The sequence below is a fragment of the Daphnia pulex genome, chromosome 9 (assembly GCF_021134715.1).
Source record: "Daphnia pulex isolate KAP4 chromosome 9, ASM2113471v1".
Taxonomy (NCBI): Eukaryota; Metazoa; Arthropoda; class Branchiopoda; order Diplostraca; family Daphniidae; genus Daphnia; species Daphnia pulex.
In genome coordinates this window covers 3,372,503-3,396,829 of record NC_060025.1, presented here as the reverse complement: position 1 = coordinate 3,396,829, position 24,327 = coordinate 3,372,503, and the positions used below count along the sequence as shown (strand labels likewise).

At 39.2% G+C, this 24,327-nt stretch overlaps 7 protein-coding genes across 10 annotated transcripts; 4 read left to right on the top strand and 3 right to left on the bottom strand.

Moving 5' to 3' along the window:
• Nucleotides 1-106: 106 nt before the first annotated feature.
• On the bottom strand, nucleotides 107-795 carry LOC124201627. Its single transcript, XM_046597797.1, has 3 exons — nucleotides 684-795; nucleotides 489-623; nucleotides 107-421 (listed from the first exon to the last, which is right to left on the bottom strand). The coding sequence occupies exons 1-3, from the start codon at nucleotides 687-689 to the stop codon at nucleotides 173-175; spliced, it is 390 nt and encodes a 129-aa protein (XP_046453753.1). The 5' UTR covers nucleotides 690-795; the 3' UTR covers nucleotides 107-172.
• Nucleotides 796-1,508: 713 nt separating this feature from the next.
• On the bottom strand, nucleotides 1,509-2,901 carry LOC124202485 (prisilkin-39-like). Its single transcript, XM_046598825.1, has 3 exons — nucleotides 2,847-2,901; nucleotides 2,599-2,755; nucleotides 1,509-2,510 (listed from the first exon to the last, which is right to left on the bottom strand). Exons 1-3 carry the CDS (start codon nucleotides 2,889-2,891, stop codon nucleotides 1,591-1,593), a joined length of 1,122 nt encoding a protein of 373 aa, XP_046454781.1. The 5' UTR covers nucleotides 2,892-2,901; the 3' UTR covers nucleotides 1,509-1,590.
• A 437-nt stretch (nucleotides 2,902-3,338) lies between these two features.
• On the top strand, nucleotides 3,339-4,937 carry LOC124202510 (extensin-2-like). The gene is made up of 2 exons (XM_046598837.1): nucleotides 3,339-3,425; nucleotides 3,551-4,937. The coding sequence occupies exons 1-2, from the start codon at nucleotides 3,422-3,424 to the stop codon at nucleotides 4,675-4,677; spliced, it is 1,131 nt and encodes a 376-aa protein (XP_046454793.1). The 5' UTR covers nucleotides 3,339-3,421; the 3' UTR covers nucleotides 4,678-4,937.
• Nucleotides 4,938-5,594: 657 nt separating this feature from the next.
• Nucleotides 5,595-6,671, top strand: LOC124202340. The gene is made up of 5 exons (XM_046598678.1): nucleotides 5,595-5,693; nucleotides 5,761-5,851; nucleotides 5,916-6,073; nucleotides 6,146-6,220; nucleotides 6,292-6,671. The coding sequence occupies exons 2-5, from the start codon at nucleotides 5,771-5,773 to the stop codon at nucleotides 6,545-6,547; spliced, it is 570 nt and encodes a 189-aa protein (XP_046454634.1). The 5' UTR covers nucleotides 5,595-5,693; nucleotides 5,761-5,770; the 3' UTR covers nucleotides 6,548-6,671.
• Nucleotides 6,672-6,926: 255 nt separating this feature from the next.
• LOC124202339 lies at nucleotides 6,927-11,181 on the top strand. 2 transcript variants are annotated; one of them, XM_046598677.1, is made up of 12 exons: nucleotides 6,928-7,019; nucleotides 7,076-7,981; nucleotides 8,068-8,224; nucleotides 8,299-8,633; nucleotides 8,692-9,202; nucleotides 9,264-9,392; nucleotides 9,461-9,588; nucleotides 9,653-9,856; nucleotides 9,919-10,025; nucleotides 10,089-10,256; nucleotides 10,328-10,435; nucleotides 10,509-11,181. In XM_046598677.1, the coding sequence occupies exons 2-12, from the start codon at nucleotides 7,080-7,082 to the stop codon at nucleotides 10,877-10,879; spliced, it is 3,120 nt and encodes a 1,039-aa protein (XP_046454633.1). In that variant the 5' UTR covers nucleotides 6,928-7,019; nucleotides 7,076-7,079; the 3' UTR covers nucleotides 10,880-11,181. The 2 variants fall into 2 exon arrangements, with proteins under 2 accessions (XP_046454632.1, XP_046454633.1); XM_046598676.1 differs by having other exon boundaries at nucleotides 6,927-7,981.
• A 1,296-nt stretch (nucleotides 11,182-12,477) lies between these two features.
• LOC124202355 (histone-lysine N-methyltransferase, H3 lysine-79 specific-like) lies at nucleotides 12,478-16,381 on the top strand. Of its 2 annotated transcripts, none has more exons than XM_046598696.1 (15): nucleotides 12,478-12,812; nucleotides 12,876-12,916; nucleotides 13,092-13,160; nucleotides 13,234-13,297; nucleotides 13,352-13,501; nucleotides 13,564-13,749; nucleotides 13,820-13,994; nucleotides 14,049-14,141; nucleotides 14,205-14,308; nucleotides 14,368-14,394; nucleotides 14,459-14,621; nucleotides 14,733-15,013; nucleotides 15,072-15,221; nucleotides 15,288-15,374; nucleotides 15,434-16,381. In XM_046598696.1, exons 1-15 carry the CDS (start codon nucleotides 12,723-12,725, stop codon nucleotides 15,872-15,874), a joined length of 2,121 nt encoding a protein of 706 aa, XP_046454652.1. In that variant the 5' UTR covers nucleotides 12,478-12,722; the 3' UTR covers nucleotides 15,875-16,381. The 2 variants fall into 2 exon arrangements, with proteins under 2 accessions (XP_046454652.1, XP_046454653.1); XM_046598697.1 differs by having other exon boundaries at nucleotides 12,522-12,812; nucleotides 15,310-15,374; nucleotides 15,434-15,576.
• A 1,767-nt stretch (nucleotides 16,382-18,148) lies between these two features.
• On the bottom strand, nucleotides 18,149-24,195 carry LOC124202351 (phospholipid-transporting ATPase IF-like). 2 transcript variants are annotated; one of them, XM_046598692.1, is made up of 22 exons: nucleotides 24,068-24,195; nucleotides 22,752-22,967; nucleotides 22,529-22,693; nucleotides 22,310-22,462; nucleotides 22,015-22,246; nucleotides 21,867-21,948; nucleotides 21,718-21,812; nucleotides 21,505-21,624; nucleotides 21,321-21,436; nucleotides 21,100-21,261; nucleotides 20,831-21,024; nucleotides 20,520-20,766; nucleotides 20,225-20,461; nucleotides 20,035-20,168; nucleotides 19,810-19,969; nucleotides 19,647-19,749; nucleotides 19,373-19,578; nucleotides 19,114-19,300; nucleotides 18,904-19,049; nucleotides 18,727-18,833; nucleotides 18,497-18,662; nucleotides 18,149-18,423 (listed from the first exon to the last, which is right to left on the bottom strand). In XM_046598692.1, the coding sequence occupies exons 2-22, from the start codon at nucleotides 22,752-22,754 to the stop codon at nucleotides 18,334-18,336; spliced, it is 3,105 nt and encodes a 1,034-aa protein (XP_046454648.1). In that variant the 5' UTR covers nucleotides 22,755-22,967; nucleotides 24,068-24,195; the 3' UTR covers nucleotides 18,149-18,333. The 2 variants fall into 2 exon arrangements, with proteins under 2 accessions (XP_046454648.1, XP_046454647.1); XM_046598691.1 differs by lacking the exon at nucleotides 24,068-24,195 and adding an exon at nucleotides 23,485-23,629.
• Nucleotides 24,196-24,327: the final 132 nt, after the last annotated feature.

Genomic DNA, 24,327 nt, shown 5'->3' with positions numbered 1-24,327 from the left:
TGCTACAAAAGCAAAACTCGTTTAACCACTTTTATAGCAACAGCCTTATATTCACTTATATCTGAAATGAAATAGCACAGCTAGAATTGGATCCTGTCGATCTTGATTTCAATTAAATAAATATATTTCGATAAATTCCAATATTAGTATAATTTGATTTAGTAAGTTTGTTTCAATAAGTTCTTGGGCGTAACCAATACGGTAAAAGAGTAGGGCGATCGTAGAAAGGAACCGGAGCTTTGTATGCGGGAGCTGCAGTAGGAGCTACTTGCACAGTTGGAGCGTATGGAGTTGAGTAGGTAGTCAAGTATTTTGGCTCATCAAACGTTCTACCATAGTTAGAAACCAGTGCATTGTAAGAAGCAACTGTGGGCTTGACATTATAGGTTTTCTCTTCATCACTGCTGTCATCTTCATCGGACTGGAAATCAAAGTTTTGAAAAGATTAAAATTAAAACAATTGTCTGGCGTACACACTGGAGACTCACATCTTCATTTGACTCAGAAACAGCTGGAGTTTTGGAGTCAACTGAGTATTCGGAGAGAGCAATTTTATAAGTTGGTTTGGATTCGGAATAAGCTAAAACCGCAGAGACGGCCAGCAAAATTACGAAAACAACGAGCTAAAATATCAAAAAGATTAAAAGTTAGTTTTCCAGCTAAAATTGTGTTAACAATTATACCTTCATGGCGAAGGGATTAGAATTGGCTCGAGTGCAGTTCACGACTGATACTCTAGCGGAGTTGTTTAATTAATTTTATACCAAATCCAAAACGGTCAGGGATTGGAGGGGGTTGCCCTGATAGACTTTTGAGCGAAAGTAATGGGGTTATCGGGATAAGTGTAGAAGGACGAATCTCTATTGCACTGCCTTCTTCTTCATACCACACAGCATGGAACCTGGATTAATCCCGCCAATAAACATGAGAAGTGTGTCAAATCAACCTGTTTGGCTAGTCACGATCGCACAGACTGGTTTAGACTGACAGGCGTGCCAGCGTGTATATCACGTACACACTCGTACACACTATGGCGTAAAATTCAATTCGCAGTGTTAGTTATAACAATTACATGAAAATTTAAATATCGCAAACTTTTAGTTTTAAAGATAGTTTGTCAAATATACTGCATGAAAATTTAGCCGTTAGTTCGTTAGTGAATATTAACAAGAGAAAGAAAACTTGACCCCAGTGAATCTCCCAAGCACATACGCTTGCCTATTTAAGGAGTGAAAATTTGCATCTCAAGGACTTAATTCTCTTCTAGCTGGAATAAGTGGAAATCAACGATATGTCCTCGGACTAGCTCAGCTCCCCAACGACAACCATACTTTCGAAATTGACAAACACTATCTATCATAAGAGTTTACTAATATGGAAATCTCTCCTTTACAGATCACAAGGCTCTACCGCGGCCATTGTTTAATTCAAACAAATGTTGACATTTGAGTGAAATTTAAGGTTTACTCATCTGGAACATTTTATTCTATGGAAAACTAGAAACATAATTTTCGATAATTTCAAGTCTATTATCCAACAATCTTCGATTTCATAAGCAATAAATAGGAACAGTGTGAATGAATCAGAAATTTAGTATGCCACATTATTGCCGTAACCAAAAGGATACCTATTTCCCATGTAACCTGCACCATTTGAATAGGAACTGGAACCTCCGTATACTCCGTTGGACATTCCGTTGTACATATTGTTGTTTTGTCCGTAAAAGGCTCCGCCATAAGAAGCGTAGGGAGATGAAGTAACACCATAACTGCTGCCAACTCCGCTGTATCCACCAAAACTTCCGGCTCCGTATCCAGCGTAGCTTCCGGCACCATATCCAGCAGCTCCGTAGTTTCCATAAGAGCCGAACATATTACTAGCGCCATAGGGTGACTGAGTGACGCCATAATTGGACCCCATGTTGCCGTATTGCGGAGTAGCACCATAAAACGATCCTGAGTAAGACGATCCTGCTCCATAGGTTGGGCTACCCATGTTGCCGTAAGGAGTTGGATAAGCGCCATAAGATGAAGCGCCATAAGATGAAGCGCCATAGGAAGAATCCGCGTTGCCATAAGCCGATCCAGCGTAAGCTCCTGACGGTCCATAAGCAGGTGCAGGTGTAACGCCATAAGAGCCTGACCCATAAGCTGGTGCAGGTTTGACACCATAAGATCCTGACCCATAAGCAGATGCAGGTGTGACGCCATAAGATCCTGACCCATAAGCAGATGCAGGTGTGACGCCATAGGATGCTGACCCATAAGCAGAGGCGCCATAAGATCCAGATCCGTATGCAGTGCTGTAAAAAGGACTTTGAGTAGCTGCACCATAAGCTGATCCGTAGGATGTTCCGGTGTTGTAGGCTTCTGCATGAGGACCGGAAGGGTACGAAGGAGAACCACTGCCATAATTCCCGGAATAAACGGACCCGTAGTTGGATCCACCAGGCATTGAATAAGCGCCATATGCTGATTCTTGTCCACCATATCCAGAATATCCAGAGCCACCTTTTAAAAGTATAATAAATATTCAAATTCTGCCATTCAATAGTGCAACATGAGATAGACGAGATAAACATGTCACAGTATTACTAACCTAACATACGAGGATCTAATTTCTCTTCGGTGATTCCGCCATGTTTAGTAATGGGGTCTGTTTTGTTGGTGGCCGTTTCAACTTTGGGTTCTTTCAAATCGACCAAAATACTCGCTCCATTCGTCTCGCCGAAGGCAATAACAATTAACACCAACACCTGATACAATTGGAAACATAAAATTAAAAAACATAAAACATAAAATAAAAAATACAGTCGAATGCAAATACCTAATGAATTCACAACTTACCGCAATGAGGCTGCAATGACGAACGATCTTAATGGGAAGTGCCATGGTGAGAGAATGATACTGAACAACGACACGTCGTCACATTTTATACAAAATTTCTAGCAGAGGTAGGGAGATCTTGATCACGTGGATTTTCATTCTCCACTCCTTGTTGCCCTGTGAATGCCCTGCAGTTATTTGTCAAGGTCTTTCTAGGTCATTTCACCTGGCCGGATACTTTGGTGTCTTTTCTTTGAATTCAAAACTATACAATATAATTCACATGAAATCAAATTTTCAAAAATTTCTGCGTTAGACGATGCGGCTAAATTGACGTTTATTAACTTACTGTGGTTTCTATTTGATTCAATCAAAGTTTATGAAATGCAATCGCACAGTTGTGAGAAGAGAGGGCGGGGTGACGACCTGCTGAAACAGCCGCTGGGATTTTACCGGAATCCCATCCCCTGGACAGGTAGACAGGTATAAAAGGAGGGTTCACACACCTGCATTACATCAGTCGAGTCTTGGTTTTGATTCGTTGCAACTTCTGTCTAGAATTTCTTATTCTTTCAATTTAGTCTGCCACTGCCACCATGGGTAAGGAATCTTTTAAAGTTTTGAGTTACGTATATACATCACTTTAAACTGTGTTTCTTGCAATCAATGTCTTTTGTCTCTTCTTTAATTAATTGGCGCGAATTAATTTTGACTTAATTTTTCAGGTAATTATGGCATAGTATTCTTACTGGCCATCACCTCGTTGATGGCCGCCTCGATTGTGGGTGCTGGGCCAACGGTTTCACCGTATTACAATACTACCCCAGAGCCCATGTACTACACCAGCCCGGCTCCAACATACTACACCAGCCCAGCTCCAACGTACTACGCTCCACCGGCTCCAACGTACTACGCTCCACCGGCTCCAACGTACTACACCACCCAGGCTCCAGCGTACTATACTACTCCGGCTCCAGCGTACTACACTACTCCGGCTCCAGCGTACTACACTACTCCGGCTCCAGCGTACTACACTACTCCGGCTCCAGCGTACTACACCACTCCGTCTCCAGCGTACTACCCCACTCCGGCTCCAGCGTACTACACCACTCCGGCTCCAGCGTACTACTCCACCCCGGCTCCAGCGTACTACCCCACTCCGGCTCCAGCGTACTACCCCACTCCGGCTCCAGCGTACTACCCCACTCCGGCTCCAGCGTATTACCCCACCGTGGCTCCAGCGTACTACCCCACTCCGGCTCCAGCGTACTACTCCACCCCGGCTCCAGCGTACTACCCCACTCCGGCTCCAGCGTATTACCCCACCGTGGCTCCAGCGTACTACACCACTCCGGCTCCAGCGTACTACTCCACCCCGGCTCCAGCGTACTACACCACAACATATGCTGCTCCAAGCTACTACTCTGAAGCCACTCCGGCGCCATACTATCCTACTGTAGCGCCATCGTACTATACTACCCCGTCGCCGTACCACCCAACGATGGCACCGTATTCCTCTGCTCCAGTTCCAGCATCTTACCACACTACCCCAATGCCATACTACACGACTACGTACGCTGCTCGAAGGCACTACAGAGACGCTTCTAGTTATTACGCTACAACTCCGGCGCCCTACTACACAACCCCATACGCTGCTCCGATGTATTATACTTCCCCGAGTTACTACACCACTGTTACTCCAAGCAACTATGCCGAAGCTCCTCAATACTACCCTTATCTCAATTCTGCTTCCAGCTATTCCATGACTGAGGCTCCGGCACCCTTTTACAGACCAATGACTTCTTCTTACACCACAATGGCGCCGTATTATACTACCCAGGCAAGTTACTAAACCACAAAGGCTCCTTACCACGCCATGACTTATGCTAATTCAAAGTACTACACTACACTACACCACACCGAATCCCTTAGCGTTATATTACTACTTATTCTATATCCAGCAGTTACACAGAGGCTCCAACACTCGGCACCAACACCGACACCAACACCGACACCCAGCTTTAAATGTGTGAAGAATTCTCATAAGTTCGCCTTTGTTAACTACTTGCTCGATAATGTTGAATGTTAATAAAAATAAATTATACTTGTTAACTAACCAAAAATTTTATTGAATTGGCTTTGCTGTAGTGTTGTCAAACCTTGAAACATATCTCCTCGAAGTTTGTTTGACACCGTTGCAGAGACAATTTATTTTTTATTTTTCAAAAGCTTAGATTCGAGATTCAACTTGCCTGTGCTCATCCAAGCATCCATAATGAAAGAGAGAGTAAGAAAGTTACTTTTCTCCTATCGATTTTTTTTTTAAGTTTTAGATTCATGAGCAGTATTGTAAAAATAACTTTCATTAGTACTGTATTCGAAATGTCATGTATTATTAGCCGGCATTAAGAAAAGGAAAAAATATGAGGCTCCAAATAGTTGGGGGTAACTCACCCGAGTGCTCAACGAAACTTTCTCTTTCAGACTTTCGATGCACAGTATGGAGCGCGAAGCTCTTTCTCTTGGTTTTCCCTTTCTGATTATTTTGATAGCTATTTTGTATGAGTTTCTCATGTGTCAAGAAACTCTGGCTATATTCTATAGTTCAATTAAAAATGATCAGCGTTATCGAGCGTTATCATTTCTAAAGATGGCGTGACACCATTACGTTCAGGAGGGAGAAACTGTTTCCGATTCAGCGCTACCAATAGCGAAAGCTAAACAGTAAACACCCGTTTCCTCATCAACTCTCTTATTTTTAGTCCGATGCGCAGTCAGCAGCCCATCTATATAAAGTAGACCAGACCGGTTTAGTCGACAGTACAGTTTCAGGTGTTCAACTTGTTGCTTCTTAATCTTCACTCACAGGCATGCAAAAAAATCTGTAGAATCGAGTCGTCTTCCTAATTAATAAAATTTTTGTTCTCTTGTTTAGGTTAACGAAAATGTTTGTTGTTTTTATCATGGCAGCAGTTTTGATTGCTCAGACGCAATCGGCCGCTATAGTCGTGCCTACCGAAACAATAGTGAGTATTAAAATTGTTACAAGAAATGAAAACTAAATTAAATTCCTTTTATTTAATGTTACAGATTGTCGAGACGGCAGAAAACAAAGACGCCAAAGCTTCGGTTGATGAATTCGATATTAGCCTTCTGTCTGCCAATTACACACAGAAAAGTCACGAGAAGGACGTCGATTTGTACCTTGACACTGCCGTTCAAGTTGATAAATTTGGATGTGGTTCTAGGTTCGTTAGTAACTTTAGAAATTATTCTTGCCATTTTAACGATTGATTTATCGCTTATGCTGACCACATCAGGCTGATTTGTGAACTGCATCGAAGAGCTGAAAGTGAATTGCTTCCCGAAGAAATTCGCCTTCGTTCAATGCTTCTGTAGGTTTGAATCGAATTGTTTATTTAAGGATCGAAGTGATTGATAATGTTTAATGTAATTCTAAAATCAGCGACCAACCTTTGGCTGTTTCCACTGATGGACCCAAAGTTGCCAAAGGTAGAGGAGTGTTCCAGTATGCGGCGTACATCGGATCGACGGCCAAGAACTCAGAAACTTGCAGCCGGGCTTTTGCCCGTTGTCCTTTCGATTCCGAAACAATCCTTCTTGTTTTCCGAGCAATTGAAAATTACCCAACTCTCAAATCTCTTGCGCAACCTTTCCCTAATCAAAGACTTCAAGCACCCAAAGAAACTCAGTCATCTTAATTCCGAATGTTGCAAATATCCTGTTTTAGGTTACTCATTTACTCACGACTCTATTCATCAGCATATAAAAGGTTCTACGTATTTTTTTATGTTGTCACCAAATCAATACAAATTTTATTACTAAGCCAATTGTCTCCAACTAAAATGATCTTTGAGAAAAGTGGATCTTGGTAATAAACTATTATATGAGCTACATCGTAATGCAAAAGATTTCCTGAATTTAACTCGATTAATTAATTATCATTTCTGACCTATTTTTCAAATTACATATTTATTCGGGTTGCCGTTATTATTGCTAGATGGCATATGTTACCACTGCATGCTGGAGCATCGATTCAGAGCAGAGCAGACGATTCCTCTCAGGCTTATGGAATCGAGTGTTTAAAACTGTTTAGTCTCTCGTAGTCGTAGTCTATGACCGTAGTCTGTGGTTCCACAATGAAAATCATTTGTTTTGACTTTTGAGCAGTTTGTAATAAATGTAATATAAATTGTTTGTTTCAGAATAATGTAAATTGTTTATTTCAGAATTATGGCTACGAGACCAAGCATAGTGTTTCTCTTCGATCTAGATTTGCCTTCTGTCAGATCTGGTAAAAGTTTAGTGAACAGTGATGATGATTTCCCCTTGCAGTGTATCCGTCTCTTCAAACACGTCGTCCTCAACATTTTAAACTGTTTCAGTGAGGGTTCACAAATTAACATTCAGTGGGGCTACCGCTTCTACTCTTCATCAAAATATCAATTAACTAACAAAGCTCGCTTTGTGGAACTTACTACCCAAACTGTGGAGGAGTTTGAAGAAGCATTGCATGTTAGTTTTGAACAGAACAATGCCTTCGTTGAAGGAGCCACTTTGAATCAAATGACTGGAGCTAGTGTTCTCAGTCGAACTCTTCAAGATATATTTTCAGATTACGAATGGAAAACTACTTCTAATGCCCTGACTCCTACCAGAAAAAGGAAAAGAACTGGAAAACAACTTGATCAGAGCTTGCAAAATCTTGTTTTCATATTTACCGAAGTACCAACTGATGAAGCAATAAGCTCATTCTGCAGATTCAGTGTTCAAGATGAACTGTCAGTCAAATCAGTTACTGATGCCATTTTGCCTAAAGAGTTGGCAAAACGCTTCCAAGAGTTTCAACTAAGTCTGAATTTCATTGATTTGTCAAATGATAAAAAGACAATATTTAGCACAATTGCAGGTAATCTACATGGGGCAGTGATTAATGCCTTGTCATTTACCTCACCCTTTAGTTTTAGTCAAATTTTGCAAGCTTCATGCTCGGCAGAAGGTTACTCTAAAGAAATGTGTTCTTCTTGCCAGTCTCTTTCACTTGGTTCCAAAACACTTACCTTAGTACTCAATGAACAAGAGATTGAGTTTCAGTTGCAGTGCTGGAACCCTAGTTGCATCAAATCTAGTCTTTGGTATTAATTTTCAATATTTTCTAAAATAAGAGCCAATTGATTAAATTCTTGTCTTTCGTTGTTTACACATATCCATCGCCGAACAGTTCGGAAGACGAAAATGTTAACAAATCTGTAATCAATTGCAAGACTGTACAGAAAACATCAGTCTCAATCTTAAACTGGTTGAGGTATGAATCACTACATCTACTCTCCAGCAGGAGTGCGTCGATACCGAAGCTTTTTTCACAGAAAATATCATGGGTATTGAGTTAAATCTTACTGTTTTTAAAATTTATATTTAAACTAATCCTTTTGAATATGATTTTCCCCATTAGATTGGTCAGTTGAACGGCAGATTTTGCTACGTTTCCCCACTAACTTCCCGTACAGCTTTTATGCTATTCCCATCCGCCGATTGCATTTCCTTTCAATCCTGGGCCACTATTCTTTTTGGTTCAATAAACCAAGAAAGCTCCACGGTATCAAGGACTCGGAATTTTGTCGAAAGAATTGTTGAAGATCAGGGCAGAAGTTCGCCATTTACGGAAGATCTTTCACCCTCAATTCCTAACCAGTGCCTCAACTGGTCTCCACTCAGTCACCTCAAAGGAAATTATGTAGAAAAGATAGGAGTTCAATTAGGAACGCATTGGCAAAATTTAAAACATTGGTAAGTCGGATCTATTTTATCTGTACAAATAATCTATGCTAAATTTCCTGCTTTTCAGCTTTCAGAGTGAAGAAACACAGGAAAAATGTTTAAAAGAATTCAACAACAATTCCTTTGATCAATTGTCCCACTCAATTCCTCAAAACGACACGCATTCAGGTTATTTGGCCAGTGAAGGAGGTGCACTTAAAAAAATTGGTTCTAATAGGATTCAAAACCTTCGCGCGTCTACACTTCTGCAAAAAAGTCAGGAAATTCGAGCAAAGAACGATGAAATAGAACGTGAAAAAATTAATCGGGAGAAACAAATAGCCGAAGAAAGAAAGGAAAAGATCTGGAAAGACCTTGAAATGTACTTGTTAAGTCTGCGTTCATCGATCGAATTTGGCGAAGATAAGGTTAAAATAGTTCCAAGCAGAGTAGAATTCGTTCATCAAGAGATACTGGATCGCTGTTTAAAACTTAAAAATCAAGAAAGTAACTCACAGCTTGAAGACTGGCAACTATTCTGCCTAGTCCAAGTGATCACTAGTACAATTCTCTATGTATGGAAAGAAAAACAATCAATGGTAAGTAACAGCTCAAATTTATCTTAATCTTAAGGCTTGTTAAAGAAACATTTTTTAATAGGTGGAAGGATTTGAAACAATTCGGCAAAACTTCCTTAAAAAACCAGGAACAGTTAATCGCTCAATCCCAAAAGACAACAAAGTCCACGAATTCAAATTTCAAATTATGCTTCGACTTGAATTAAGTTGGGTAAGTTTCAGTTTATGAAAAACTATTGTGAAAATCAGAAACTAACAGAAACTCATGCGCATAAAAAGGTTGTTCCTTCGCTGGTTGGAGAAGAAGAAGAAGTGCTGCAAGACACAGTTAGTTTGTTCCAAATGCTGGCAATCCATTCTAATCCTCAACTTACATCAAGTTTTTTCCAGGACGGTTTGGTAGTCAGGTATGATAAACGAAATTTAAAATTGAGGCGGCATTTCAATATTTATGGTCATCTTCCTGTTCAGCTTCGAAAACATGTTACCCGAGTTTCTTGTTAACTTGGGAGAAGAATTAAATCAGCCTATTCCGGCCAGCTTGAGTGATATTGTGCGATCGAAAAATTCAACGCGAACTCCTAGTCCAACATTAAGCTCCAGAACGTTGTCGGTTCATTCCGTTTCTCGGAACGAAACATTGGACAGCCAAAGATCAGTCACACGCGATTTAAGGTGAGAGTGATGTGCTTAAAATTGCCTTGTTTCAGTAATTATAATGGTTTTTTTAATTGCAGGTCGAGGACACTGTCTAGGCAACCAAGTCTAACTGTTCTTCAGCACAGAAAGCAGATTACCCTTCCAAATAAAGTCGAGAGGATTCCTGTCGTTACCAAGAAAGAAGGTAATACCATTTTAAATCTTCGTAACAATTGAATCTGATTCGTGTGCTTTTTTTTTCGATTAGAGCCCAACGAGGTCGTACGGGTACGACGCAGTTTGCAGTTTGGAGGAATTGATGCACCTCTCAAGAAAAGTCGAATCAAATCTCCGTCTAAAGCAACATTTACATCCAAGAAACTGAAAACGTCGTTCGAACTACTAGCGCAATTCACTACACCTTGCAAAGCAACGGGTATGTTTTTCAGTATTCGTGTTCACCTTTCACGTCCACGCAGTTTTTACTGTTTGTTTTATGTTTTCCAGATCAAATTTTGGCGCCAGAGACCCCATCACGACTTCGCAGCGATAACAAAAACAAGAAAACTGATGGAATTCACGTCGTCGGTGAATCCCCAGAAATTAAACAAGAGGGTAAAATTCGTGTATTACTTTGCTACATTTTGTCATGTCTGTAAGTAAGTTTTTTTTTTTTTTTTTGCTATAGTTTTGCGAAGGAGTCCTCGAAGATTGGAAGCTGCCATCGCTTTACGACGGCGAGCGTCTTTTTATTCAACGCTAACCTCTGATGTGAACCCGGAAAAGGGGGCGTCACGGAACTGGACCAGGGGGGAGAGCCAAGTCTGGTCAGAGAAGGCCAAGGCTAATACTAGCATCCAGCCTATGGAAGAAAACAGTCAGCAAACTGGACAATCGACAAGCTTTTTCTTTTCGAAAATTCTATCGCGTAATGATTCAATATCCACCAGTGAGCTAGGCTTTAGTCATGGGGTTGAGGTGAACATTGTCGTGCCCGACACTTTAATGCCAATGCCATCACTCGGCAAGTGTGGCGTCGGCAGTTACTCACGCAATTGAAGAGTATGATGTGATAGGCTTTTCTTGGGCTAGAAATACACCTGGTGAAGTGGTGAGAGCATAATGTACTACGTATTTCTAGCTCCCTTAAATTGCCCGAGCACGCCAACTTGCCCTGACAAAAGGTGTCGTTTATGTAATCTTATTTTTATTTATTTGATGTATTCATTAGTTCAGTAGGGCGGCGCACTGAACGCTTATGCCGCGGCATTCGGGTTCAGGAAGCTGAAGGCCTTTACGTGCTCGTCTGATGTATTTGGTGTCTTATCTTCAACAACTTAGAATACAGTGCTTAAAGCAGACATAACATGGAGCAGTTGGTTTATCGTACCTGCAATTGCTGAAAATTTTGGTGTATTTCTTTCGGGAATTTTGTGTCAATCGAGACACATTGCGTTTCCCATCATCATTGGAATAGATACATTGAATTGCCAAACAAATAATCGTTTCTATTCGAATCGGCACGAACGCGACTTCAATTTCAGCTAGAAATCTATCTCCTGAATCTGATGGAGATTGTGGCTCATGACTGAGTCATCTAAGGTAGCCTACGAGCGGCGATTAGTCGGTAGTCGCTTTTGAGGCCATTTCACAACTTTGTCGCATTCCAGGTAAATCTGAAGTGAATACAAATTTAAGGTTTTGAAATCTAAATATCCCTTTTTTAAAATTCAGGCTTAGTGACGGAGCTCTGCTTGAATTACGATTTTGATTGCCATACATCGGATTAGAGCTAGCTCATCAAACATCTATCGAAGAATGTTGTCGGTGGGCGGTGGGATCTATACAATTCACTTACTATCGTTGGAAGCTTTGCTTATTGTCGTGAACTCGATCTAGGCTCATTGCCTCATCCAGGTAAGAATAAAAGGTTATTAGTTATTTATATGTATAGTTGTTCTCCTCATTATTGGAATTGTCAATGACAGGGGAATGGCAAAGGTAACGGTCAGTTGGAGCACGTCTTTTTCAATGCCGCCAGCAGCTAGAAAGAGCTGTTTAGTCAAGCCAGCTGCAGACGTGCCCTCGAAGGAGCAAGTCTCTTCAGTACGCCATAAAAAGAAGCTGTTAATGGGTGCTGAGCAATTCAACAGCAAGTCCGCCAAAGGAATTCATCAGGAGAATGGCCTTTTGGTGGATCCATTAGATCCGATGCATGTAGCCGCTTTACTCCGAGAATTTTCACGACTTGAGAAGAAGATGATTGGAGAGTACATCAGCAACCGAAAAATATCAACGTGCTCGAAGCCTTCGACCGTTCTTTCGATTTTCACAGCATCCGCATCGATGAAGCCCTGAGATATTACCTGGAAGCCTTCCGTCTCCCAGGAGAGGCCCCATTTATTTCTCCATTGATGGAACAGTTCCCTGACCACTAGTTCAAATGCAACGACGCACCATTCTTCAATGCCGACGCAGCTTTCACGCTGGCCTACGCCGTCATCATGCTCAAGGAACACGAACGTCGAAAGCTGCCAGCCAATGAAAAGTTCGCCAAAGGGGGGTCGCGCCGGATCGGCTAGGGTGGCAAAATTCACCCGTCAGGGGGGAGGGACTTCGCTGTGTGACATCGGCTGGTTCGTTGCCAAAGTCGGGCAAAGTAATCGGTAACGTCAAAAGGCGATTAGGCAACCCCGGCTCTTCTCTCTATAACGAAAGCACAAAGCAGAGTTTGACGAGTCTGACGAAAGGCGATTAAGTTTTGATTGCAATTGTTTGCAATCTTTATTTTATGAGTGGGGGTCTCTTAAATTTGTTTTTGTGTTTTCTGTGCAATTTTAATCAATAGAGATTCAACTATTGGATAAATATTTTACCAACATTGAAGGATCTTGGAAAAAGAATGAGCAAGGCACTTGAGTTGAAATTGCATAGCCCTGCTGGTTCAGATCCTGATGTTTATGAGTGGCCATTGACTTGTGGACGGGGAGCTGTAAGTAATTGTTGTCATTATAGTTACTTGGGCATATTTTTTAATATTTTCTTACATTTACAGAGCAAGAACAGTGGTGCCGTAGAACTAGTAGAAACAATAAGGTACACCTATTTTCTACCAAAAAACTTTTCGTGTTAGCACAGACGATGAAATAAGAGTTTTTGATTATATTGTTAAAAATCTACTTTACCTCTAATTTTTCACTAAGTTTCTCTGTAGTCTACAGTTCTACACATACAATAAAATCTTGGTTAATTATTAATTGTGTTACATCAGATGGGTTCGCCAGGAGTTTCCTGAAATTGTTTTGGAAAGCAATATCCTCAGCAGTTATGATACAAATAGGTATAGTTAAAGTGTTATTATGCTATTATGCTAAGTTTAAAAATATTTTATGTATCCCATTATTTTTTTCCAGCTATGAGAGTATGAAGAGCTTGGTAGATGAGTACAATAACGCTATTGACGCTTTTCTTCAACGTGTAAGCTCTTACAAATTTTCAGATTATCTTCAACTGTCTAACAATATTATACAGGCAGCACATACGACACGTCCTGATGAACGATTTAGTACAACACAACGCCGTACTTCGCGAAATTTGCTACGTCATATTCTTCAACAAGTCTACGTTCACGCCGTAACAAATCCCAGCAAACTCAATCAGTATGAGCCATTTTCACCAGAGGTTTGTCATCTTAAACTTTATTAACTGAAAGTTCAGAATTCATATCCAAATTTCTCTGTCAGGTGTACGGCGAAACTTCTTACGAATTAGTATGCCAGATTATTGACCAGTTAAATATTACGGAAGAAGATACTTTCCTTGATCTCGGTTCAGGAGTAGGTCAGATAGTTCTACAGGTGGCCGCTTCTACATGTTGTAAAATGGTCTGGGGTATAGAGAGATCTGATTGGCCCAACCTCTTCGCGATGGTAATCGTTTATTTTCACAACTAATAATATAAAAATACTGTATATAGCAGTTTTTCTTTTTATAATGCAGAAAATGGATTTGCACTTTAAGCGATTGATGCGTTGGTGGGGGAAACCATTTGGCGAATATCAACTCATTAATGGCGACTTTCTGGACCAGCGTCACAGCGATAAGATAAATTCAGCAAGCGTTATCTTTGTCAACAATTTGGCTTTCGGTCCCAATCTCGACCACCAACTTAAAGGTTAGCCAATATTAAAAGTTAACATAGCTAATACTAATGATTTTTTTTTTGCAGAACGTTTTGCTGAACTACGAGATGGCGTCCGCATAATTTCGTCTAAAGAATTCTGCCCTATAAACTCAAGACTAAGCGAACGCAATTTAAGTAGTAAGCTTTACAGTTTCGACTTCCATGCAAACCCCCTTTTGATAAATTTCTTTCATTTCCTAGATATAGGTACAATCATGCAAGTTTCAAAGTTGTCACCTCAGGGATCAGTTTCTTGGACTGGGAAATCTGTCTCTTACTACGTCCACACCATTGATCGAACTAAGGTATAAAATTTGCAAATACATACATTACCAATAATAAACTAACTCATCTGTAATATCAGTTGAAGGTATACCTCGAGCCGCTTAAGGTATTTATAACGTAAATTCACGGAAAATCGTTTGATCAATTTTAACCCCCTGTTTTATTTAAAGGAAACTGAAAACACTTCAATCGCATCAACTGGCCACAACAATAAGAACGCTGACCGAATTTTAGAGCCGTCAGATTTGGTTGATGCAAGCCCACCAGTTATAGAAAGTGGGGTAAAATCTTCTGAAAGAATTAGGACACGAAGATCACTTAACGCAGAGAAAGGTATAAAGTCAAATTGTCGTAGGGAAATGGTCAGAAAACTTTAATCTTTTTTTTTCTTATCTTTTTTTTGTATCATTTTTTTTTTTTTTACCGCCAACTCAACCAACACAGGGAATCCTGTTAAAATTGGTGCAATATCTAATTGTTATCCAGCTGGCAAACCTGTTGGGCGAGTGGGAAAAAGAGAAGATCCAGGCATCAAGAAGAAAAATTCGATCCGTGAGTTGAAATTGGTTAGCTCTCAAAGCACAAATTCATCTAAGGGTAAAAAACCCTCGCTTAAACAGCAACAACGTTCCTGTGACATTTCATCGGTTGATGATTCTATAAAGAATCGGACTACCCAAACTACCGCTGTGAATGACACAACCGAAACCCCTCCATCCCTTCAGGTATGTTTGTTAAAGTTGTCTAACATCGAATAAACTGCTACTTTATATTATTGTTTAGGAGTATTTGGACACTATCCGTAGTCAAATGATGGCGGCAGTGGCTATGCTTAAGGATGAAAACTATCGAAGGAGTTTAATGAATGACATCGAATTCGAACGCAAACGAAAGAATGAAATGAGCTTGCAGGCTGCTGAATTAGACGCAGAAGTATACATGAGAATATCCCATTTTAAATGTCTCCCCGTTCTATCTGTACTACATTTTATTGATTAGATTTCATGTTTGATGCAAACAGAGAAAAGGCTCCGACGGCAACAGGAAGTAATGTACCGTAGTATAAAATTAAGCCGAGTTAATGCGGTAAGTCGGGAAAAGGATCTCTCAGTTAAATTGCTTACTAAAATTTTTGTATTTTAAAGGATGCTACAGACATTTCAACCGTGAATCAAGAATCCTTTCTAACAGAGATTTCATTGGCCATTCATTTGCGCAAGAGGCTAAGCTTCAAAATCACCAAGGTATCGTCAGAAGTCTCAACTTCGAATCAAACTGCGATCGTCGCTGCACTACGGCCATCTGCTTCCACCAGTTCAAGGTTGAAGACAAGTTTATCTTCTCCAATTCAACAGCAAGCAGTACCTTGCGTTAACACACAATCACGAAATTTCCAATCTGAGTCGCAGTCGCCCCATCAACCGATTGGCCAGGAAACTTTTCCAGTTCCTTCAGTTCTTCTTGGTTATGACTTGGAAGATCGCTTAAAGAACCTCATCATTAGTGTATTGAAAGACAACGCTAATCTTGCTGTAAGGCAGATTAGATATGATCCGTTTTTTTCGACTCCTCGTGTGAAACATTAATGTACGACCCATAGGCCGAGCGATGAGCGCATAGGATTTTTTACTCCGTCTCTCGTAAAACATTTCATTTTTTGACATTTCAACCACAAACAATCATGCATCAACGTTTCCTCATTAAGTAAGCCGTCACTAATAGTCATCGTTGGATACTTCCAAACCCGTGGTGGAATCTTATTTCTAATAGATAATCTATTATTTCAAGTAATTGGGTCTTCAATTTCATTACCGTTTCAACAAAACGAGTCATTCAAACGACGTTTGAGAAGATTATGATTTTCATTTTTGAGCGCATAAAATTTACGAACCATATTTTTAGCTGCCCTATTTTACTGAGTATCAACTCCATTTTCTAATCAATTTCGAGCACAACGGCGAAAAGACAATTGGGAGTGTACTGTTGCCCCTCGACTATTTATTTCTTTAAAAATTACCAATTGTGTGACTTGGTTATCAATCGTACATGTAAAATTATGAAATCGAATATAATAATGCTTCATCATTTCAGAATTAGAAATTAAAAAAATTATTAATCCCCATTTTATCAAATTAGATTTGTAAAAGTGTGAAATCTCAATTTTCTATTAATTCATTCGACAGATTTAACCTGAAAAAAGTGAACTCCGAGGTTCAGGCTTCGGCAAGTGTAGTATCAATTTCGCATGTTGCAAAACATTTATCAACCCCTCTTACTCTTTGAAATTTCACCCGGTCCACGATATTAAGTGGATGTCTTGTATCCCGACCAGTTCGTTCACGGAACTTTGAAGCCACGCAACACTCGCAACAGTCATGTGGCATAAAAGCTCATCTCCAACGCTGCGTCGCCATCGAAATTGATTGTTCCCGTTACGAATCTGCCGGGCTTTGCTGCCGCTTAATAGCGCTCATCTGACGTTCCGCATCCAGGCCTGGGATTTCTGCGCAAAAGAAAGATGCATCTAACAACAGTGTGTAGGTATTTTCAGTGGCGAAAATAAGCAGCAACAGCCAAGATTCTGTTTGATTAGTTATCACATATTATCTGTAAGCTATGTTTACAAAGAATTTTGAGAATTCTTCATGTTGACAGCAGTTTTTATTGTTTTCTTTGTTTGTTTTTTTAGGAAACGAAATTAAGGGCAACAGGGTTGGCTAAGTTCTTTGTTTGTTAACCCGTTGGCTGCTACCTTGTATTTCCCTCTTTTGAGTTCCTTAGAACATGTTCTCTCTTGATTTTAGGTATTTCTTGGTGTTACTATAATCTTCTTTCAAAATGATTTGAGTTTTAAAGTAATGTCCATTCTCCTATTAGGTTAATCCTGCAACACTATTTCATGGACTAGATCCGTTGGTGGAAAATGACGAGAAATCAGCAGCGACGACTCAGTCAACAATACTTTTCACTGGCGTGTCGTTCTTTCGCCGCTCCGAGGCATGGGCCTGCTCCAGCTACGCGGCCACTCGGCCAGCCTCATTCGACCACGGCCCGGGTCCCCACGACCACGGGTTTGGCATCCACCGATTACTACCCGTGCTCTCAACATAGCACGGTGTTTTGATCTTGATATTGTTTGAGATGTGCCATGGCGGTTTCTTCGGGACTACGAGATGATGATTTGGACGAGGAGAATCTTTCATGAGTATTGAGTTTTTTTTTTAATCTTTTTTTGTTTTTGTTGTCTATATAAAAAGCATTGCCTTCTAGAAGGGAAGTCATTTTCTGAATCACCATTTCAGTTACTTGTTTTACTTTGCACATTTCTAAAGACATTTATCAACAGTAGTTTTGTGCTAATTTACCGTAAGTGTTCTAACAAAAAAGCCCACTTGTTAGAATTTTGATAATTTGCTATTTTGCCTACTTCCGGTTTCTAAATTATGTATGAGTAGTTTAGTATTCATCCAACCCACTAAAGAACTAATTATTCGTGAACCTTGTCAAATGGGGTCGATTTCTTATATCAGTATAAAATATCTGAAAATTGGCCAAAATTAAGATTTCGGTTTTTTTATTATTTGAAGTATTGATCAGCACTAAGCCTATCTGATATTTTTGAGACGATTTCGAGTTTTATTTTTAAATTATTATTTTAGTTCATAAAAAATATGGAAACCGTCCAGTCTCAAACCGACGTTCTTTTAAACGAAAATTAGAATTCTGATTTGCCACAGCCATTTTATATGCGGGATTTTAGGTAAGAAATGACAAGGGTATATCTAGGCTCCCTCCCTTCTATTCTGCGGCCCCGTGATTATCGATTTCATCCGGGACCAAGACCAAATATAAACGAGAAATATATTTTGAGCAAATGTATAAAAGAAGTCATTGTCTTTTTGTATGTTAAAATTAATTGTACACAATATATATATTATTCATAATTAAATTTGAAGTCGAAATATTTGACATGGAGTAGGTTTAGGGGAACAAAGTTCTTGACGTTAAATTGTGGTTGGTCAATGGCTTCGTTAATCAAAGAAGTCTATATTGTTAAATCTACCGACTTCTTTGATCGCTGAGTCATATAGGATACGATCCGATTTAGTTTACTGTTAGCTCGTTGCATCGATGACTATATACATCAGACAGAATTAAACATGATTAATTTTATGATTCGTTAATGTGCATAAATATAGACCAATTACTTTAGTATAAACTATGTCGTTGTGGATTGCATGTGTCTCAGCCATGAGCACAAGAAGATCCGGTAAAAGGCACAAAACCACCAGCATGAAGTGCAATAGCCAAGCAGCGGGAGAAGAAGAAGATACCATATAAATCCATAACATTGCGTTGCTATCTACGAAATTACTGAAAATAGGACATAAATAGTTTTAAAAGTAATTTCAGTTTTCATAGCAACAATTTAGCTTACAAGTCGTATGCGCAGTAGATAAGTACAACAGCGGAAAAACCCAGCAAAATTGAGACGGCGACTGAGGCCGTGAATAAAAGAGTCCAATAACGTGACTCCAAAAGAAGCTTTTTCCCAACAAGAAATAAGTCATTGAGGAATTTCATCTGAAATATATTGAAATCTGAAATATATTACCTTTAAATTAGTCACCCAGGCAACAACTTGACACATTATCGTTCCAAAAGTGACAAAGTCCAATGGCTGACCGTTATAGACAACGTCGCATTCGTAGTAGTATAGCAAATGCGTTCCGAAATAGATCACGATAGCGTGCCAAAGAGCTAAAACAGTAAATCAAAAGTTAGAAGAAAAAACGAGATAATTACTAAAATACCACAAAATTACCAAGAATATTCCATTTAAAGAACTGTTTCCAACTCATGCGAGCGTCCCCTGCTGTGGAACCGTACAAGTGAAGATTGTTAAGCAGCTGTGTTTCTGTGAAATTTTGGTCCAGTACAGTGAAAAGAAACACCGGCAAGCCAGTGAACGTAATGTTGTACATGGTCAGTAGAAAACTATCATATACAGGCTTGAATTGAAAATGATAAAAGAATTAAGGAACCAAGAAGAACTATGTTTATACAACCATTTAAAAACACACCTGAGTAGAATAGGCATTGAAGATGGAAAAGAAGACGACTGGCGTGTTAAATACGAGGTTTTTGTAAAAGAAATACATTGCTAAAGAAGAGATACGCCAGTAATACCATTGACCGTGGATGAATAACACCCTGCGCAAATAGTGGAAACGCGCAAAGGCAAAGTCCGCGCACCGTACAGCTTGCCTACCTTCTTTGCCCATTATACCTTTGGAAAATGGGAAAAAATTAGTAAACATGTTCTTACTCTGGATTAATTAGTTGACTAAAATATACCTAAGCCAATATGAGCTTCTTGAATCATAGATACATCGTTTGCTCCGTCCCCAATCGCAGCAGTTGTGGGTTTCTCGGGAAATTCTTTGACTAGTTTTACCACCTAAAAATGACGGTTATCAATGTCTTTTCTTTAAGTTTACCGTGTACAACAAGATTATACCTCAGCTTTTTGAATGGGCGACATTCTGCAACAGACGACAGCTTCACAGTGTTTCGTCACTTCTGCTAAAAGTGTTCGGTGTTGAGTTAACGCCGTAGACAGGCAATGGCCATCTATCACCATTCCATAATGACGGTCGCACTCATCTCGTATCGTTTTTCTGTTCGGACGATTTCTCAGTTAAACGCAAATCTAAAGTAGTTTTACATCACCAAGTAATTTTACCTGTACTGGGTCAACTTCTCTTCGACTTCCTCAGACGAACTCAATTCAAAAATGTGCATCCCTCGTTTGAATTGACCACAAGAATATGCGATATTAACGGCAGTTTCTAATTTATCACCAGTTAACACCCATACCTTGAAAAAATATTGGTAATTAAATCATGAAGGAAAATTGTAATAAATATAGTTACTTTAATTCCAGCAATTTTAAGAGATTCGAGCGTCTCTTGCACTTCTTCTTGAAGTTGATCCTCCACCCCCGTTGCTCCCAACAATGTTAAATCAACTTCAACTGCATCAAAACAACTTGCTAATTCCTTTTCTCTGTCCTCCATTGTTTGACGAGCACCTTCAAGTAGATTGTCAATTTCTTCGTATTTTTCTTGATTTAGACGACTCGATGCTATCGTCAGTGTACGCAGTCCAAGCTAAAATGCAAACAAATTCTCATACCGTAGATTTAGGGAAACCATTGAATTATTTCACCATTGCGTAGTCTTTAATGTGTTGCTCTGTTTCATCTTTCCATCCTGCGACGCACTTCGGTAGGACTGTACTTTCGGCGCCCTTACACAGTAGCCAAATAGAGTCGTCGGGAAACTTAACTATAACCGACATTCGTTTTCGATTCGAATCGAATTCTAAAATGTGCAAGCGGCGATAGGTTCTCTTTTCACCATTGACGGAAATGGTGCAAATGCCACCAGTTTCTCCATGATAGATAACTCCAAACCTATTCATTTAGAGGATTGGTAAGTTTCCTGAATTTTTGTTTTTGTATACTAATAATTAAGTACTTTTGGCAAGCTTCAAGGAGCGCTTTCTCGTCTGGACTGGAAGCTTGATACTCGAAATCGTTCCCATGAGTAGTAAAGACTGGGTTTTCGTTGCCATATTTAGAGTTCAATGACGAATCCTTTCTTCTAAAGGGACTGGTAACGGTTGCAGTGTGACACAGAGCTAGTGTAATTAGAAATTGCTCCTCAGCAGGCTAAGATTCAATAGACTAACTAATAAATATTATATGCGTACTTTAAAAATGGATCGAGTAAGTACTGTATATTACCGACAAGTGTTCAACGCGCTGCAAGTTTAATGTACTTCCATCCAAAGCAACCATCAGCATGCCATTTTCTTCGGTATACTTCTTACCCACGATGGAACATTGTCGGAATTGCATACAATTTTCAGTTAGTGTTCCAGTTTTATCGGTGAAAAGATATTGGACCTATAAAGAGTGAGAGAGATCAATAATTTGTAACTTAAACAAGGTTACCATAGTCATACTTGTCCCAGCTCTTCGTTCAAGTCAGACGTGTTGCAGATGGCAGGTTCATCTGTAGACTCGCAATATAGCTTAAGGTCCCATCCAAAAAATTGACTGCTCGTAAACTTTTGCACCTCTAAATAGTTAAAGAGGTTAAAGTAAGAATCGGTTATCTGAACACGGTAGAAAGTATATGTGGTTTACCTAACGTGGTGTATAGGGAAATAGGAACGATATAGCTAAAAATAACAAGAAAGGCTGACAAGTCTGCCAACACGCCAACTAATGAAACTTCCTCTTTCTCTCCAAGATAATAGGCCTCATCTGAATCAAATCGATAAAAAGCTAAATTACTGCTTGCTACTAACATCTAAATTTTATTTGAACACAGATCTATTTCTAAATTTAAAATGTTACCTAAATTTGAGAGAAATAAATATTTTTGCATGGTACACAAGGCTATTTCCAGTGCGAGAAGACCCATGAACACTACAAGATAGCGATTCATACTCCTAAAAGATTGGCAATTTATAGATTACAACAATTTTAATTTAGTCACTTATTACCTCTCTACCGTAGAAAACTTATTCCTAGTTATTAGGGAGTTAAGGCCAAGCTTAGTTTGTTGACCAGTATACACAGCGCATCCTATTATGTGCATTTAAACGGACGTATTAAATTATACCACATAGAAATCGGAATGGAAAGATCTACCATAAATAAAATCTGTGTCTTTGAGTTTCGCTCCGCGAAGTAGTAGGTTGTCTAGTCCTAAGGAAGCTTTAGTTGAACTAATTGCGCCCAGACCGTCACGTTCGTATACCGTCAACGTTCCAATAAACTGATACAAGTTTACAGTTGGTTGTTGACATTCAATGTGACCTCTCAATCTCTCCAGTTTTTCTGGTTGATCGAAATCTCGTGTTGTTTTGGCGCTAATTTTGGTCTAAATAAGGACAGCAAAGATGAATGTTAAGTAATTCTAAAGAACATGAATATATTTGCACACCTTGTAATTGGTTTCACCGTCTAGATTGGCTGTAGTCAGGTAACATTTGCCTTCTTCGTCGGATGAAGACAGTAACACTAAATCGCACGGGAAACTCTCTTCTTCTTTAATCCTCACGATATCACCTAAGCGAATATCTTTTGCTTTTGCCTTCTACAAAAATAAATCGCGGTTATCCTCAAATTTTAAAAAATGTTAAATAGTAATCGGTCTAAGTACTTGAATTTCTCCATTGCGAACGATATCGATAAGTTGCAAATTCACTTCACGATCTCTAACATGTCGCAAAAAATCTTCATAGCCTTGTTTTGCACCCGTGATGATAACGACGAATAGTAGCGGGAGCCAAGTTGTCCACGGACTGACAGGACTGTTGATCACGAGCTGAATTACATGAACGCCAATTAATAATCGAATTTTTTAAATTAAATAATTAAGTTACCATGATGATGCCAATGAGAAGAAAATACGTGTTTGCTATTCGCCGAAACTGTTCAAACAGATTTTTTGGTAAAAAGTTGAGCACAGTGTACTTTGAGGAGATGACTTCATTATCCGGATACTTTTGGTGATCGTAATTGGCCGGAGGTTGAACTCCCTCAGGAGTAGTATTTCCAATAAAGATGAATCTGTTAGGAAATTCATATTTGTTTTTTTTCTGGAAATAAATTTGATCAAACATGAGATTAGTTGCAATTTAAAATATTTGGTTTCCAACCGGTAGTGATTACAATTCGTCGAGCATTCGGAAGAAAAATAATTCGCAGCATCAATTTATGTCAAATGATTGATCCAGATGCTGTATGTATATACAATCTGACTTTCTTTTTATCTTATTGTCAGTAACTTTACACTCACGTTGATAATTTTGAATTTTCTGGCACTTAATTGTGTGAGTGATGAACCGCCAGTAACAAAAAAAAATTATAATAACAACAAGTTGGACCCGTGTTTAATTTCACTTTAAAAAATGACGAATGAAGTCTAAGATTGATCAAAGAAAATTATTTACAACTTAGTATGTCGTCACCTTTTACATCTTAGATAGTCAAATATTGCTACATGCACGTGGTGAAGATAGATATTTGTGTTCTAGCATTATATTGCCCCGGATGTAAATTGGAAGTTATTTGGTAGTTTTAGGTATAATCGCGTTTTTAATTATAATTAATTACCCAAAGACGGCGAAAACGTTCCATTAGATATTTAGATGAGCACTAATTAACTATCATATAAAAAACGAAAACACACCATTTACTCCAAAAGCTACCCATCCACTAAATTTTTATCATTGAGAAGGGTACTGTACCTAACGGACTAATGGTTTCAGGACAGTTGTTGCTATGGTTTTAATCAGCAACATCCTTTACCTTATCTTCACAATACTGCCAGTAGGTAAACATTCACATGTAATATACTATAAATGGATTAAGTATAGAAGAAATGTTGATGGAAATGTAAATGCAATGTTGTTACAACATTAATACTTGGGTCAACTAAAATTTGGCAATCAAACTAACAAATCAAGGTATATACCGTAAGTACTTAGATATTAGATGGGCTACAACCATAAATTTTGTTTTTGGTTAAATGACCAAAAGTTAAGCTCACGCACATCACAGTCTAGGACACTGTTGTTGATAATATGTCATTATTTCGCTTAATTGCAAATTGGCAGTGCTTTTTGTATTAATTGTACGAGAAATTTCTATATGCTGATCCCATACGAAAAAGAATTGACTATCTTTAAACCATTACCTGTTATCTTTTCCAGTGATTTATTCTATACGAATAATAGCAGCCTGCCACACGTGAAGGGAGTTTTGTTTGACATCATAAAGCTTTGAAGTTTGTTTGAACTCTGAGTCAGCTGATAATCGACGATGTCTTAATAGTGAGACTAGCGGCAAGAGTCGAAACCAGATCCCCGGAGTTTTGTCTTTTGGTACCGAGATTTGAAAAGCTTCGCGCTGATATCGCGCTGTATTTCTACAGTCTTATTACAGGCAATCGAGTAA

Coding starts and splice junctions, on each gene's coding strand:
- LOC124201627 (XM_046597797.1), bottom strand. Junction 422..488: donor TTTCTGAGTCAAATGAAGAT/GTGAGTCTCCAG, acceptor TTTGATTTCCAG/TCCGATGAAGATGACAGCAG.
- LOC124202485 (XM_046598825.1), bottom strand. CDS start 2,891: ATGGCACTTCCCATTAAGATCGTTCGTCATTGCAGCCTCATTGCG. Junction 2,756..2,846: donor GTCATTGCAGCCTCATTGCG/GTAAGTTGTGAA, acceptor CAATTGTATCAG/GTGTTGGTGTTAATTGTTAT. Junction 2,511..2,598: donor ATTAGATCCTCGTATGTTAG/GTTAGTAATACT, acceptor TACTTTTAAAAG/GTGGCTCTGGATATTCTGGA.
- LOC124202340 (XM_046598678.1), top strand. CDS start 5,771: ATGTTTGTTGTTTTTATCATGGCAGCAGTTTTGATTGCTCAGACGCAA. Junction 5,852..5,915: donor TCGTGCCTACCGAAACAATA/GTGAGTATTAAA, acceptor TTAATGTTACAG/ATTGTCGAGACGGCAGAAAA. Junction 6,074..6,145: donor AAATTTGGATGTGGTTCTAG/GTTCGTTAGTAA, acceptor TGACCACATCAG/GCTGATTTGTGAACTGCATC.
- LOC124202339 (XM_046598676.1), top strand. CDS start 7,080: ATGGCTACGAGACCAAGCATAGTGTTTCTCTTCGATCTAGATTTGCCT. Junction 10,026..10,088: donor TGTCGTTACCAAGAAAGAAG/GTAATACCATTT, acceptor TTTTTCGATTAG/AGCCCAACGAGGTCGTACGG. Junction 10,436..10,508: donor CCCAGAAATTAAACAAGAGG/GTAAAATTCGTG, acceptor TTTTTGCTATAG/TTTTGCGAAGGAGTCCTCGA.
- LOC124202355 (XM_046598696.1), top strand. CDS start 12,723: ATGAGCAAGGCACTTGAGTTGAAATTGCATAGCCCTGCTGGTTCAGAT. Junction 12,917..13,091: donor GAACTAGTAGAAACAATAAG/GTACACCTATTT, acceptor GTGTTACATCAG/ATGGGTTCGCCAGGAGTTTC. Junction 15,375..15,433: donor AATTAAGCCGAGTTAATGCG/GTAAGTCGGGAA, acceptor TGTATTTTAAAG/GATGCTACAGACATTTCAAC.
- LOC124202351 (XM_046598691.1), bottom strand. CDS start 23,508: ATGGAACGTTTTCGCCGTCTTTGG. Junction 21,262..21,320: donor TGAACGAAGAGCTGGGACAA/GTATGACTATGG, acceptor CACTCTTTATAG/GTCCAATATCTTTTCACCGA. Junction 21,025..21,099: donor AGCGCGTTGAACACTTGTCG/GTAATATACAGT, acceptor ATTGAATCTTAG/CCTGCTGAGGAGCAATTTCT.